The sequence below is a fragment of the Oncorhynchus mykiss genome, chromosome 18, assembly GCF_013265735.2.
Source record: "Oncorhynchus mykiss isolate Arlee chromosome 18, USDA_OmykA_1.1, whole genome shotgun sequence".
NCBI classification, from domain to species: domain Eukaryota; kingdom Metazoa; phylum Chordata; class Actinopteri; order Salmoniformes; family Salmonidae; genus Oncorhynchus; species Oncorhynchus mykiss.
Window position 1 is genome coordinate 19,502,325 of NC_048582.1, and position 15,656 is coordinate 19,517,980.

At 49.3% G+C, this 15,656-nt stretch overlaps 1 protein-coding gene across 11 annotated transcripts in view; it reads right to left on the reverse strand.

The window, feature by feature from the left end:
* Positions 1-1,174: 1,174 nt before the first annotated feature.
* Positions 1,175-15,656, reverse strand: part of LOC110497083 (pericentrin) — a 36,480-nt gene continuing 21,998 nt past the window's right edge. For 5 of the 11 annotated variants that reach the window (XM_036952200.1, XM_036952202.1, XM_036952198.1 and 2 more), the window contains 29 exons: positions 13,083-13,405; positions 12,778-12,947; positions 12,443-12,648; positions 12,127-12,289; positions 11,716-12,009; positions 11,047-11,279; positions 10,853-10,969; positions 10,636-10,656; positions 10,028-10,264; positions 9,774-9,956; positions 9,487-9,639; positions 9,214-9,375; positions 8,145-9,035; positions 7,043-7,213; positions 6,764-6,941; positions 6,344-6,672; positions 6,171-6,273; positions 5,888-6,081; positions 5,602-5,808; positions 5,359-5,529; positions 5,032-5,192; positions 4,060-4,939; positions 3,737-3,940; positions 3,391-3,573; positions 3,042-3,262; positions 2,854-2,936; positions 2,625-2,757; positions 2,358-2,491; positions 1,175-1,690 (listed from right to left, as the gene is read on the reverse strand). In XM_036952200.1, the coding sequence (XP_036808095.1) occupies positions 1,647-1,690; positions 2,358-2,491; positions 2,625-2,757; positions 2,854-2,936; positions 3,042-3,262; positions 3,391-3,573; positions 3,737-3,940; positions 4,060-4,939; positions 5,032-5,192; positions 5,359-5,529; positions 5,602-5,808; positions 5,888-6,081; positions 6,171-6,273; positions 6,344-6,672; positions 6,764-6,941; positions 7,043-7,213; positions 8,145-9,035; positions 9,214-9,375; positions 9,487-9,639; positions 9,774-9,956; positions 10,028-10,264; positions 10,636-10,656; positions 10,853-10,969; positions 11,047-11,279; positions 11,716-12,009; positions 12,127-12,289; positions 12,443-12,648; positions 12,778-12,947; positions 13,083-13,405 (6,549 nt within the window). In that variant the 3' untranslated portion in view covers positions 1,175-1,646. The remainder of the gene's footprint in view (positions 1,691-2,357; positions 2,492-2,624; positions 2,758-2,853; positions 2,937-3,041; positions 3,263-3,390; positions 3,574-3,736; positions 3,941-4,059; positions 4,940-5,031; positions 5,193-5,358; positions 5,530-5,601; positions 5,809-5,887; positions 6,082-6,170; positions 6,274-6,343; positions 6,673-6,763; positions 6,942-7,042; positions 7,214-8,144; positions 9,036-9,213; positions 9,376-9,486; positions 9,640-9,773; positions 9,957-10,027; positions 10,265-10,635; positions 10,657-10,852; positions 10,970-11,046; positions 11,280-11,715; positions 12,010-12,126; positions 12,290-12,442; positions 12,649-12,777; positions 12,948-13,082; positions 13,406-15,656) is intronic. The other 6 variants (XM_036952204.1, XM_036952199.1, XM_036952203.1 and 3 more) reach the window with 5 other exon arrangements.

Sequence of the window (15,656 nt, forward strand, 5' to 3'; positions counted from 1 at the left end):
TACATTTGCATTTTCTCAAGAGATGCTGAAATAAATCATACACTGAACAAAAATAACGCAACAATTTCAAAGATATTACCGAGTTACAGTTCATAGAAGGAAACCAGTCAATTGAAATACATTTATTGGGCCCTCATCTCTGGATTTCACATGACTGGGAATACAGATATACATCTGTTGGTCACAGATAACCTTTAAAAAAAAGTGTGCCACACCTGTCAAATGGGTGGATTATTTTGGCAAAGGAGAAATGCTCACTAACAGGGATGTAAATACATTTGGGCACAAAACTCTCGCTTTTTGTGTGTATGGAACATTTCTGGGATCTTTTATTTCAGCTCATGAAACATGAGACCAACACTTAACTAAAATAAACGCAACATGTAAAGTTCTCCACTCTTGTTCCCGAGGCAAATGCAAGATATTTGTTTATTATTTTAATGCAAGACACGCATAAATTCTGCAGTTTATATTATGGCACATGTGAGATTATATGGAGTCAGTGTCCAGATTTCAATTACTACTCTATTTAACCCATATTCATTTAAATGAGGAATATTCTGCTTATTCATGTCCACAGGGTTACTCGTGAACGGGAAATCAAAGGTGCATGTAAACAGTTTATACGGAATAAGACCTTAAACAGGATGAGCTACTATCTGGAAAACTGTGCGCATGTAAAACGGTACCAGTTCCACTCGACTAACCAATGACTTACCTTGTATGCCCTGAATGATTTCATCATTTAATGGGCATCTCAGTGATTTAAGCCCCAGATGAAATTGTTGCTGATAAACATTCTAATATAGTATAGAAATGGTTTAATCTATAATTACCAGAGCACCAATAAATGTCATATCAGTGATTTGACCCCTATGTGAACTGTCATGATCTGCAGTGTAACTGAAGACATAACTACCAAAGATTTTGCTGGTTAAGATTGTTTGCCCCGTCTGTGAAACTGTCAGTCTCATTTTGAGATGGTAAATACATGTGCGTCCAAAGCGCCCCAGAACTAATCACCAGCGTTAATGAATGATTAACTAAGTAAAATGGAGGTGTGTTTGGACCACCATCAGTTTTTGATCAACCCACAATCTAACAATACTAAGTATTGATGTAAGTCTGTGCATGTCTGATCCTGCCTTAAAAAGATACACACCCAATGCGCAAGGCAGGTAATCACACAATTCAAATATTTATTGATTTTGTAGAAATGGTGATCTATAAAAAATTGTAATTAAAATCATTGACAAAACATGTTCACCAGCTTTGATCTAGCTCAGAATTCCAGTCTGAAACTTGACACATTTATCCACATGAAACTTTAACAAATATTAACAGCGAACATATATACAGAATCAGAGATACAAACTTGAATAAAAGTCGGGTAGAAAAATATCGATCTAATACTTTCAAAAACACATGCATTCGGGTGAGAAGACCTCTTAGGATTTACTCGGAGGCCGACAGAAATATCTGTGGAAAAAAGTAATTGTAAAAAAATACATTCGTCTTTTTAAAAAAGTGTCTAACTTTCTAAATCAGATATTAGACAAATACATTCCCTTGTATATTTGAACACAGATGGATCATAAATATGTTGCATTGAAAGGAGGCATTCATACACGTCTTCATTCCTTCCTTCAGCAGTCAGACTTCTTGTGGTAGGAGAGAAGAGATGGAGAGTCTGGAGGAGAGAAAACAATGTGTCAGAACCAGATAAAAGGGCATCACACACTCTCCCTCTCACACACACAAACATAAAACATATGAACACTCAGGTGTCTGTGGAAAACACTCAGTACAGAAGAAAGCCATTCTAAAATGAACAATGGTCCATTGTGCCTGCTTACACTAGATTGTTCCCTACCCTGAGACGTGCATCCTGGTATTTGTAGTTTGTTCAGTATGGTGGGGGTGATGTGGGGAGATATTAACGAAGCAGTGTATTCTGGTACTTGTAGTTAGGTCCTCACCTGGGCCGTACCAGTAGATGAGGGACAGACAGCTGAGGTACAGCCATGTCCTGTTCTCTTGCAGCCACAACTGCCGATAGCCAATCATATCAGGGGAACTTTGAGGTGGGGCTAAGTAATCCCTGCTAACTGGGTCAGGAGATGGGATTGGAGGTGGTGAGATTGATTGATCAGTTTGTCAGAGAGGAAGTGTCCATGGTAACAATGCCGTCCCCTAACCCAGGGATTGTGGGTAGTGGACTTGCCGTGGTACGATGCCATCACCAAGCTAAAGCCCCTCTTTCTCCCTGTCACCTCTGATCCCCCCCCCCCCCCCCCATCTCATTCAGTGAGTGTGTGCTCAACCATTAAGTGTAACCAGGGTGTGTGTGTGTGTACCTGGACGTGCAGCCCCCAGGCGTTGCTGTACGTTCTCCAGGTGGTGGATGTAGTCTGTCAGAGACCGCTCGGCATCCTGGGACAGAACACTGGACAGAGCACACTCAGAGGACAGGACCGGGTTGGAATACACTCTAGGGGGTACAAGAGGGGAGAATAAGAGAGAAGACAAGAGAAAGAAAGAAGAGGAAAAAAATTTAATCTCAAGCTGTCGTTAAAGAGATTTCCCCTCAAATGAATGGATGTTTACAATGGAAGGAGCAGTACCGGTTTTGCAGCCTGAAGGGTGATTTCATTGGTGAAACCACACCCTTACGGGTGGGGCTGCTGTCTCTAGTAGGTGGAGAGGAGTTGTGATTGGCCAGTGGCTGCTGCTGCCTCAAAACCTCAGTCCTGGAAGCTGAGAGTTAAATAGAAAGGTTACAAAAACTGTCCATGTACCTTGCCTGTTGTTGGTAATCCTATCTTCATCGCTCTGGATGTCTCTCACACGCACCTGTGCTGTGTCCGTTGACAGTGACAGTTGTTGTAACTCCTCTCCTGATGACTCTCTGCCACTTCCTGGTCAGGAACTTCAGTCTGGAGGAGAAGGACAGGGAAGGGTTAACATGCATGACACAATGACCCATTGCTCTAACATATAACACCCACCCACACACACGAGCAACACAACACCCAACCCACCGTGAGATGGCGATGACAGCTCGTACTGCAGCTCTGAAGCGTGAGAGGGGAGAGTGTGTGTGGGCGTGGGGGGGCGAGGGGTGCGCCCCCATCCGAGCGATAAGACAGAGAGTTGCCTGTTCACAGTCCTGAAAGCCCCCCAGCAGGAGCAGAAGGTAGCGCTTCTGGTAGACCAGAGACTTCCTAAAGCTCTCAGCCCGTAGATAGCGCTCATACAGTCGCTGGAATAGAGGGACAGACACACAAACAGGGTTAAAGGGACATCAAGACAAGGGACTTCACACCAGATGATCCATGGGGACTTTCAACCCAGAGGTCAAGTGTGTGTGTGTGCGCCCGGGTGGCTCACCTTGCTGTTGCTGAGGTCAGTGCTGGGCCGGTTCTCAGTCTCTGCCTGTCGTAGCTGTCGTTCCAGACAGGACAGGGTGTGTTTCAGGTTAACTGTCTCCTGACTTAGCTCTTTCACGCGGGCCGACAGGTCAGAGTTCTCCCTCAACAACCTCTCCCCCAGCACCGAGGAAGAAGACGAAGACTGCAAGCAGAGAGAAGTTGGTTACCATGGTTCTTATCAAACTCATTTATTGTAGTCGCAAATCCCCCCAAATACCATAAATACACTTAAAAACACTGCCAACTAGCTCGTCTCCCAGTGCATCATGTTGCTAAGCCAAGCTATGATCAGCCATTTCTGGTACCTGGTGGTTGTATAGGGCTGTGCTGGTCTGGTCTGGCCCAGTCGATGTGTTATTCTTGGGTTGGAATGGGCTAGAGTTGTACTGGTGTCGGTTGGACAGTCTCTCTGTGGCCATCTCTCTCTCCTCCCTCTCTAGCTCAGCCAGAGTCTGCTGGAGATGTCTCATCCTCTGCTGGTCCTGCTGCCACAATAACTCCAATTCACACTGCAGAGAGAGAGAGGGAAGAGAAAACAGGGAAGTAAACAAGAAAAAGATGGCATACTGAGACACAGTTGTATTACAAGTCAGACAGGCAATGCTAAAATGTTGCGTGAAAATCTCACCAGTTTGTTGCTGGTTCTCTCGTGTCGCCTCTCTCTCACCGTCTGCTCATGTCTCTCCTTCCTCCTCTCCCTCTGTTCCTCCCGCTCCCTCTCCTCGTCATTGACCGATCGAAGCCTCTCCCTCAGCACATTGAGCTCCGCCCCTAAGCGACCAGAACGCTCTCTCTCAGTCTCCAATGCTCGACTAGCCTCCTGCTTCTGCTCCTTGAGTGTCTCCATAGTAACTCGGAGGCGGGCTGCAGCATCCTGATCTCTCTGTGCCTCCTCTCTCCTCTTCCTCTCTTCCTCCTCTACTCTCCTCTGGTTCTGCAGAAGTTCCGCCCTCAGTCCATCTGTCACGGTGGCTAGCTCCTCCCCCTGCCTCCTCTCCTGCTCCAGTTGAGAGCGGAGCTCCGAGATGAACTTCCTGTCTCGGGACGCGTCCGCTTCTTGTCTGCGTGTGATGTCATCGAGACGCCGGGCGGAGCGCTCGCATTCCTCCTCCAGTTCCTTCATGTGGGCGTCGGCTAGGCGGGACTCGGCCTCTTTCAGGAAGTGTTCCAGCCGACTCTTTTCCTGTGACTGGAAAGTGTCGAGTTGCCGGGCGGAACGGGCACACTCCTCCTCCAGCTCCTTGTGGGCATCGGCTAGCCGTGTGTCGAGCTGTGATTGGAGGAGGTGGCCGCGGGAGAGTTCTATCTGGAGTTCCTGTCGGAGGTTACTAGAGGTCGTCCTCTCCTGGTCCAGCAGACCCCTCAGGGACACAACCTTTGATCTCTGCTGCTCCTCTTCCTTCTCCCGGAGGTGTGTGAGAGTTCTCTCCTGGTCCAGCTCCTGCTGTAGCTCCTGGACTCTGGTCTCCTCCCTCCTTACAGCCTCCTCACAGTCCTCTATACACAGCCTGGGAGTGGACACACACATCAGTATTTTTATTAATGAGTGTGCATACATAAATGTATGTATGTATGTATGTATGTATGTATGTATGTATACCTGAGTTTAAGGATCTCGTTTTGTAGTTCCTGCTGGGTGCTGTGGGAGGAGTTAAGTCGCTCTCTGCTCTCCTCTAGTTCCGCCCTCAGCCTGGATAACACCTCCCCTTTAGATGACTCCTCCCCCTGGGAGTGCTGCAGCTGCAGACCCTGCTGCTGCTCCTCAGTGAGTGATGAGGCAGAGCGAGGGAGGGGAGAGCGTTATTTTTTCACTCTTTCAATTAAGCTAAGCAGATACAGTGAAGCTTCTTTTTTTTTACAGTATACAGGACTGCCTTAGTGGAGGACTGCCTTAGTGGAGATCACTCCAAACACGTAAAACACACACCTGTCTCTGTAGCAGTGTTTCCAGCTGACGGAGGAGGTGGATGGAGTCTATCTCAGGGTGGGAGGAGAGAAAGGCCTGCAGCTCAGAGCGAAGCCCTGCCCTCTCACAGTCAAACACACCCCTTACTGCAGCCTGCAGCCCTCTGCTCCAACCAGCATCCACCGAGTTCTCCTGTTAAAACACACAGGAGGGTCAGTATGCACACATGCAGAAGTTAAGCACAGATCTCACACACACACTCACCGGTCTTTGTGCCATCCGACATAGCAGTTCTCTCAGAGCGATGACAGTTTCCTGTAACGCCCTCTTCTCCTGCTCCCAACACATTGGAGGAGCTTTAGAGTCTAACTGACAGATCGTCTGGTCCAATGAGAGGTGGTTAGAGGGGGCGTTACGCTGGGAGAGGGCGAGAACCCTGCAGCTCTCCTGGTACACTCTCTTCAACAGACCCTGGAAACACACACATAGTTTGGTATAGGGCTCATTTGAAACATTTAAGGCATGTGTGTGTGTGTGTGTGTGTTCATACTTGTAGTTCAGGAGACAACAATTCGTCGTTGTAGCTCATACTCCCGGCGGCGCTGCCTGTGTGTGTGTTGTCTGTGTGTGTGTTGGTTGCGGGGTTCATGCCTCGACAACGCAGGTACTCCAAGAACTGTGCGTCCAGCCTCTCTGTCTGCTCCAACTCTACCTTGAGTCTTACACCGAGCTCTGAACTGACATCTACACGACCGAGAGAAAGAGACAGACAGAGATTAGACACATGAACACAGACAGACAGGACCAACAAAAAGACAGACAAACAGACTTACTGCTGCCATATCCATCACTGGCCCACTCCGTTGCAGACAGAGGAGAGGCGGAGCCAAGAGATGAGGGAGGAGCCGTCAGGTCCAGGGCTTCCAGCTCATGCACCTGACAGGTGAGAGAGGTTTAATATACGTGTGTGTGTGTGGACACATTTCCCAACACTTTTTCCACCCACCTTGTCAGCGTCCATTGAGTCCAACATGGAGAGGTTGTCCGAGGCAGAGATGGACCCAGGGGAGTGGGTGCTGTGTGTGCCCAGCTCTGGGCTGATTGTCCCTGGACAGGACTGGTCTTTCCTTACCCGGGGGGAGGCTTTAGCCTGGAGCCCCAGGCCTGTGCTGTTTAAAGCACTGAGGTCAGACAGTCTAGAACCGTGGAGAACAGAGGGGTGGAACCTGTCCTCTCTGGTTCTCTCATCAGAACAGTCCAGTCGACGGAGAACCTCGGGAGAACTCAGGGACTCGTTGGGAGACACACCGTCCTGGAATCCTCTGGGCGTGACGTCTGGAGGAGGAAGATGATCACGCTCATCCAACAGCTCTGCACTCATCAGAGAAACACCATTGTCTGTGTAGCAGCTTGAATGTGTACTCACCCTTCAATGAGTGTGTCTGTCTGCTGTGCGGGTTGCAGGTCTGTCTGAGCTGCAGCAGTTCTTGTTGCTGATAGGCCAGCTCCTCTTCCTGCACGGCCAGGTCTTCCTGTAGGCCCCGGAGCTCCGCTTTCAGATGCTGGTTATTGGTTTCCAGGTCAACCAGGGCCCGGTCCTTGGTCTGATTGACAGGTGAATGAAATAAGAGAAAACAGTGTTATGTTCAAAATACATTTTTTGACATGTTCAGTTTAAATGCGCGCACACACACACACACCGTACCTGTCCCTCCTCCAGTAGTTTCTCAGCTCTCTCTGTGCTGGAGCAAAGACCCTCCTTCACAGCTGCTAACTCTGCCTCCAGGGCTTGATGCTCTGCCCCTAGTCTCTGTAGCTCCTCCTCCCTCTGTCGCAGGGCAGCGTCAGCCTTCGCCAGAGTTTCCTCAGCACATGTCTAAGAGAAGAGCCTTCATCATCATCATCATCATCAGTATGATCAATATCAACAGCACCATCAAATATGTAAATCAGTCTTCTTTGCAATCCATTATCCTGGGCTTTGATTCATTCAAGAACAGCACTAAAAACCTTGAAGACAACAAGAAACATATGCAAAACGCACACCAACACAAATCTCTTACCCTTCCTACCCACAATGTGCCGAAAATGCTGTGCGACTAACCCTACTCAACAGCATTATTTTCCCCAAACACAAATCTATAGCAAACTGCTCACCAAAAGTGTTTAAAATAAAATAGTGATTGGCAAGTCGCATTCCAGAACACATGGCGAGAAACCTATACGCCATTCTCCATTTCCAGAAAGAAAGTAAATAAATGCCAGTGTGAAAGAAGTTCACAACACGGAACTGTTTTCTGACCACTCCTGGCTTCCTCTTTCTGATGAGGTCACTTCCTCTATGAGTAGCACTCTTCTGTTGGGTGCCAACACATCAACATCTCTTAGTTTCTCTCTTATGCCTACTCTTAGTCTCTTCCCCTCTATAAATATACCATTTAGCTGATGCTTTTTCTCCAAAGAGTCAATCTCTCGTTCACTCTCTCCCTCTTTAACCATAGCCAGCTGGGTTAGAGGGAGCTGAGCTGACACAGAAAAATACCTAAACAGTGAAAGCTACTTAGTGTTGCAAGTTAGGCTTAGAGAGGCTAAATGGAATGGATTACTCAAGTTTGAATGAAAACATCAGGCAGGCTTTCAAAGACGACAACTTATCCTTTCTGCGTCAACCTTTACCTACCAACTAATTCTACAAATAACTAATACTACTAAATATAACACCGCTCCTACTTGGCTAGAAAGAAATGTGTTTAAATTGATGCCACATGTTGAGTCAATCTGATTGGATCGACGCTGCCGCCACTTACCAGCACTTCCTTCTGAGCCTCCTCCTGGTTGGCTCGCCTCTCCTCTAGTTGACGGCTGACTTCCTGGAGGCAGGCCCTCTGAGAGGTTACTTCCTGCTGGAGGTGTTCTATTTCCTCTTGGAGTCTGCACTCCTTCTTCCGCAGGGCCTCGCGTTCTGACGAAAGTTCTGCCTTCGCTGTCTCGACAGCCACCAAGGTCTGTAGAAGGGCTTCAGTCTCTTTCTCCCGCTCTTCAACCCTTGATTTTAGCACCAGGACCAGGGAGTCTAGCCGAGTTTTCTCCCCTCGCAGGGAGTTAGTCTCCTGGGCAAGAGCCTGCCAGCGACTGCTCTCCTCCACAGCTGCATCTCTCTCCTCCTCCAGCCCTTCTTTCCTGGCTCTCACCTCTTCAAGCTCTGCCTCTTTTAGATGGAGTTCTCTCTTTACTTCTTCCCCTCTCTCCCTCTCTTCCCTGAGCCTCTTCCCCATCTCCTCCCCCTGTCCTCTGTACTCTTCCTCCTGAGAGAGCAGCAGTCTCTCCATCGCCTCCTTCTCTCCCACCGTCACCTCCAGCTGCCCCTGCAGGGCCTCCACACGAGAACGAGAAGATGAAGAGTGGAGGAGACGCATCTCCTTCTTAAGACTGTCGCCCTCTCCTCCTCCTCTCTCTGGTTGGGGGTACTTGGCAGGTTCCGGGCTGGGAGCAGATGAAGGGTTAACACTGTCGCCCTCTTGTGATAGGTCGCTGACCTCGTGGTAGGCGGGGCCAAGGGTGTTTAGCTCAGCTTGTAGCGTGCTGATGACCTCGTGAAACCGCTCCTCCTCTTCCTGCTTGTCCTGACGCACCCTGATGATGTCACAGCGGAGGTGCTCCACCTGGGAGCGGAGGTCTTCAAGTTCTGTCTGGAAGGCCTGTAGAGAGACCGGGAGAATGGCTTCCAGTTCAGGCAAAAATAATGACCGTTCCATTGTGTGTGTGTAGTGTGTACTACATTGAGGTCACAGTAGTTTGAATTCTGAGAGATTATGTCATTATATAACGGGGCTGAATTATGGAGGTGTGTGTGTATGTGGGTGGGAGGGTGTGTACCGTGATGTCCCCGGCTGTCTCCAGCTCCAGTTCTAGCTTGTGTATCTCCTGGGTCAGGTGGTCTATCTCGTCATTCTTCTCCTCTAACAGAGCAGATGGGAGACTCTCCTCCTCTCCTATCTCCCTCTCCTCCAGGCGAAAGGTAAGGGCTGAAACTGTCTCCTAAACAGAGAAAGACACAAGGGGGAGATTTAGAACACAGTAGGGGAATCATTGTTGGCATTAGAGAGGACTAACAAGTACTAGCATGACTGAAAACTGAAGCAGACCCACTTTGAGAGAAGCGACTTGGTCGTGAAGCTGGGTGATGGTATCCGTGTTCTGATTGGTCAGGAGCTCCAGCTGGAGAGTGAGGTGTTTTAACGCCGCCTCTTTTATGGTCAGGTCTCTCTGAGTCTCCTCCATTTGACCAGCCAACACACACACCTAGAACACACACACGTTAACAAATTAATGCAACCAAGCAAACTAATCTTCTCTGGCCAAAGATCTCCATACACTAGCAGTTAAGCTCTGTTAGACCTTTTACTGAAGCAGGTGTTGAGGTTGGAAACACACACCTGTTGCTCCTTGTTCTGCAGGTCTTGCTGTGCGGTGTCCAACGCGTCTCGGAGAAGCTGGATGGGGTCGGGGGTGCTAGCATTGTTGTCACGGTAACAGTGACGGGTCTCGTCCAGTTTAGACTGCAGCGCTGAAATCTGGAGACGATTTGACAACTGCTGCTGCTGCAATGACTCCTTATCCTGGAGGGAGAGAGAGTCATTTAGTGTGTGTGAGTGAGAGAGAGTGAGAGAGAGAGAGTGATAGAGTTTACCTGTGTGAGCTCCTCTTCCCTCTGCCGAGTTCTGCGCAGCTCCTGCTCCAGTTGACTGACAGCTCTGCTGCTCTCGGAGCTGCTTAGCAACGCCTGTTCCAGCTCCCTAATTCGCCCAGCCAGCTTGTCAATCTCCTCATTGCGCTCAGCAACCTCAAGCTGGACCTGTTGATTGGCTGCCAGCAGGGAGGTGTGGTCTTCTGTCTTGTCCCTGATGAGGGCTTGAAGGCTCTCCACCTGAGAAAGAAACAGGGGGGGTAATGTCGGTTGTCAGGGCGCCAGTTGCCAGGGGTCCTATGGAGTTTCCCATGTTAAGCTGTACGCCGGGTTTACTAAAGCCATTCCGGGTCTGCAGCCACTACAACTACTGAGGCCATGAGACAGAGCAGCAACACACAGCACAGAGGGATGGAAGGGAAAGGAGGGTGATCGAGCGAGATGGAGAAAAGGGGGATGAAAAGGAGAGAGAAGCGGCGGCGCTCTGACGGCAGATGTATCTTCAATGATTATGTATCAGTTATTCACGCAGGTGTGATCACAACACACACACACACACGGTGGGGGCAGAGTAGCATGTAGCTTTAGGAGTCACTGGTGAGATTCCATACCTGCAGAACCAAGTCCTCAATCTAGAACATTCCGTGAAATAAAACAAAACAAACAGTCAGCAACAGGTCCATTCAGGAGCAGGAACTCAAACATTAGAAACATTCAATATCTATAATGACTCAACATCAGATATTGTCTTGACTAAACACTGCAGTATTAAAGACTTAACACACACCAATACACTAAGGTAAGAATGCGTGTGCGCGTGTGTCTTACCCGCTGGCCCTTGCTGGCCCCGGCAGTGTGTCTGGCTGGCTGTCTGAGCTGAGCCTCCAGACTTCTGATCTCCTGTTGGAAATCATCTCTCTCATGTTCCCGCTCCACTGCCTGCTCCTGGAGACACAGAGATAAACTTGAGTGTATGCAAGTGTGTTACACATCCATACATTTCCCCACAGCGTGACACTTACGTCTATAAACTGCCTGTCGTGTTTGAGCTGTTTCTCGAGGGCCTGGACGCGCTGCTGGAGGTCCTCTGATTGAGCCCTGTGCTGCTGCTCCGCCGTGAGGCCCTGGTTCTCCTGTTCCTCTAGCTCGGTCTCCAGAGCCCTGAGGCGCAGAGACAGTGAGCTGCGGTCTTTCGCCGCCTGCCGCTGCACACACAGCCTCTCCTGGGCCAGACGATCTGCCTCAACGAGGAGGCCTTTAGACACACACAACACAGGTGGTTAGGAACACACACACACACAATCCTTCCAAACATGCACTTTCTATAGATAAGGGAAAGTATAGAATTGGTCAGGAAACATATATATTTTTTTTATTAAAAAAACTTGGCCACAAGTCATAGCAAACAAATACAACCACACAAATAAACATTCTGCATTAATCGACTCACACACACTAATCCCCATGCCATGGACTCTGTATAAGAAATGAGACGGGGCAGTTTTTAAAACACACAGACACACACAGGAAACTGAGCGACAAACCCGTGTCCCCCTCTATACTCTGACAGGACCCTACAGGAAGAACAGACAACTAAGAATAGGACTTAACGTGTACACAAAACATACGCAACATAATCAATCCCAGTTAAGCTTAAACCACAATCTCTCTCATCTATCCCCTCCCCTCACCCTTTTCTCTCTCTCCCAGTCCGGCGGTGAGATGGACCTTCTGGCGCTGGAGGAGACTTTGCTCCTCGCTTAGCTCCTGCAACTGCACCCTGAGGTCCTCTAGCTCAGAGGTGAGGCCTTCCTTCTGATGCAGCTGCACCCTGAGGCCCTCCAGCTCCACCGTGAGGCCATCCATCTGGTGCAGCTGCGCCCGGAGGCCCTCTAGCTCATCAACAAGCCGTTCTTCCTGAGCCTCCTTTTGTTGTAGAGATTCTTCCAGAGTTGCCTTCTCAGCCACATAGCCCTCCAACAGACCTACACACAAAAACAGTATGCACACACAGATACATGAATGCACACACAATATCACACTGTTTTTACAAACAAAGATTCTAAAAACACATCGGAGAGACACACAGTATCTCTACAGACCTTCGGCCTTGTGGAGCTCCAGCTGGAGCTTGCTCTTGAGTCCCGCTTCCTGGTCCAGCTGATCCAACACGAGCTGGTGTTGGAGCAGCATCTGGGAGGAGTCTGAACGGCCCTGGGAAAATCTCTCCTCCAGAGACAGATGGACAGAACAAGACTCCTCCAACTAGAGAGACCAAAAAAGAGCGAGAGAGACAGACAGAGGAACACAAAGATCAGTGGCTGAGCTTCATGCAAATTCAATGCATAGAATGTTGTGTTGACCCCCCCACTAACCTCAAGCGTTCACTGCATGCCAACAAGCTAGTGTGTGTGTTACCTGTGTGCTAGCGCGTGTGAGGAGCTCCAGGAGTGTGTCCACAGAGTGGCGTAGTTGGCTGCAGGCTCCCAGGGCTGCTTCCTCTCCCAGGGCTGCTTCCTCTCCCAGGGCTGCTTCCTCTCCTCCAGAGTTTCTTTGGGACTCTGCCAGTAGAAGGCTCTCACACACACGCTGAGAGAGATCTAGAGCGCCTGTCGACATGTCTGCTACAGAAAGAGGAGACAGGTCAGGTATTACACACACAGTTATCAGACCTTTCTTCCCAAGTGTGTCCTTGTTCACTCCCTGTCATAAATGTATCAAGGAAATGGGTCCAGTTGTTAGATTCCACCCACCTGCCTCTTGATTGGTTGTTTCCTCTCCTGGCCTCTCACCCCGATCATGACCTCTGACCCCGACACAGGCTTTGACCCGGCAGCCAATTAGCTCCTCCATTGCCATGGTGCTCAGAACCACCTCAATCAGAACCTTCCTCAGCCTCTCATTGGCTGACTGGAGAGTGTGCCTAGAGGTCAAAGTGAGACGAGACCAACAAAATCACTCCATTTGTTTTTTAAACTCGAAAGCATTTTTTTCATTAATGAAGCATGCACACTCTAGCTGATCATTGTCAGGCCTACATTCCTCCAGACAGCCTCACCTCTCCTCCTTGGCAGTGTGTAGGTCCTCAGTAAGCATGTTGAGGAGGTTGCCTCCCTCCTGACTCTCTCGTTCTCGCCGTTGGAGGAGTGTATCCAGGGTCTCCATCTCTGACCTCTTCCCCTCCAACTCCCCCTGTAGACCACACACCTCCGCTCGCAGCTGGAGGAGTGTATCCAGGGTCTCCATCTCTGACCTCTTCCCCTCCAACTCCCCCTGTAGACCACACACCTCCGCTCGCAGCTGGAGGAGTGTATCCAGGGTCTCCATCTCTGACCTCTTCCCCTCCAACTCCCCCTGTAGACTACACACCTCCGCTCGCAGCTGAGAGCCAGAGAGAGAGAGAGTCATAGCACAGCAGTACCAATACAAAAGACAGACAGACACACACACAGACAGACACACACCTCTGTGTGCAGCTGAGAGCCAGAGAGAAAAGAAACCAGAGACAGGAAACCAGTCATCACAAGACGTGATCCAAGAATTGTTCTCCCAGTCATAGATACCACAGTTGCATTCAACATCACACTCCCTTTACATAACAGAACCAAAAGCAGAACCATGTGTCTTGTAATGTCCAATCAGAGAAAGAGAGACGGACAGTCTCCATTCAGTCAGCATTAGTTTGAGATTTGCCTATTTAGCCTTCCAGGAAGCACTCTCACACACAAACATAGAGCTACACAAACAATGGTATAATCCTGCGTGCCTGGCAGGCAGCAGCTCTGCTTCAACACAAACATTTAGTGAGAGTGAGTTGAAATCTGAACTCCCTCCCATTTCTTCCCTCTCCCCCTGTCCCTCTGAATCCCTTTACCTCTCCTTCCCAAAGCTTTTACTCGGCTCCTCTCTCTATCTCCTCCGCAGTCTCGCTCGTTCTCTTACAATTTCTTCCCCCTCTGTCTAACAACCAATACTAGTTGCCTTAGCAACAGTCCCCCCCCCCCACCCCCCATGTCCATAAGGTCCATGGAAACAGACACTATTGAAACAAACACATCCACACCCCTGGTGGGGGGGGGGGGGGGGGGGGTCTAAAATAGCATTGGAATAGAATAGATTGTCTCTGTGGAGTTGGATAGAAAGCAGAACTGTCGGTCATGTTTAGCTTGGGAACTCTGCCGTGATGAACATACTGGGAGGAATGGATGGATGAATGAAAATCATTTTTGAATAAACAAATGGACAAATGTGCATGTAACTGAAATGCCATTATGCATGGAGAGATTAGAGATTTACATCCAGAGAGCAGAGCGTGTGCACGCCAGAGAGCAGAGCGTGTGCACACCAGACAGCAGAGTGTGTGCACGCCAGACAGAAAACATACAGGATTAGTATTGAGATTAATGAGGAAGATAATCCCTTTAGAAGAGCCACAGGGCTGTGAGAGTGTGGTTCGAGACGTTAAGAGTGATAAAAAACATCCTCTTTTTTAATCTCCTTCTGCAAGTCTCCCACCACAATCATCCTCTTCTATTATATATCACCATCTCCTCTCCCATACTCTCATTTTCCTGTTTTCTCTCCCCTCTTTCTCCCTTTGTGCCCCCCCTCCCTCGGTCTGGTGATAGTTGGGCTTATCTGGTCTTTCCCACAGAATTCATTTCATACTAACAGTGCGTGGTGTGTGTTTCAGAGTATGTGAGTGGAGGTTGAGCGATTGGAAATCCCACTCTTCGCTCATGCTGGAGCTCCATGTCCTTTCCTACCGCTGAAAACCGCACACCATGTCCTTTCCTACCGCTGAAAACCGCACACCATGTCCTTTCCTACCGCTGAAAACCGCACACCATGTCCTTTCCTACCGCTGAAAACCGCACACCATGTCCTTTCCTACCGCTGAAAACTGCACACCATGTCCTTTCCTACCGCTGAAAACTGCACACCATGTCCTTTCCTACCGCTGAAAACTGCACACCATGTCCTTTCCTACCGCTGAAAACCGCACACCATGTCCTTTCCTACCGCTGAAAACCGCACACCATGTCCTTTCCTACCGCTGAAAACCGCGCACCATGTCCTCTCCTACCGCTGAAAACCGCACACCATGTCCTCTCCTACCGCTGAAAACCGCGCACCATGTCCTCTCCTACCGCTGAAAACCGCGCACCATGTCCTCTCCTACCGCTGAAAACCGCACACCATGTCCTTTCCTACCGCTGAAAACCGCACACCATGTCCTTTCCTACCGCTGAAAACCGCACACCATGTCCTTTCCTACCGCTGAAAACCGCACACCATGTCCTTTCCTACCGCTGAAAACCGCACACCATGTCCTTTCCTACCGCTGAAAACCGCACACCATGTCCTTTCCTACCGCTGAAAACCGCACACCATGTCCTCTCCTACCGCTGAAAACCGCACACCATGTCCTCTCCTACCGCTGAAAACCACGCACCATGTCCTTTCCTACCACTGAAAACCGCACACCATGTCCTTTCCTACCACTGAAAACCGCACACCATGTCCTCTCCTACCGCTGCACCATGTCCTTTCCTACCATGTCCTTTCCTCCTTTCCTACCAATAAAAAAACGCTATGTGCTCACAAAGGGGTGGGGGGGTGGGGGAGAGAG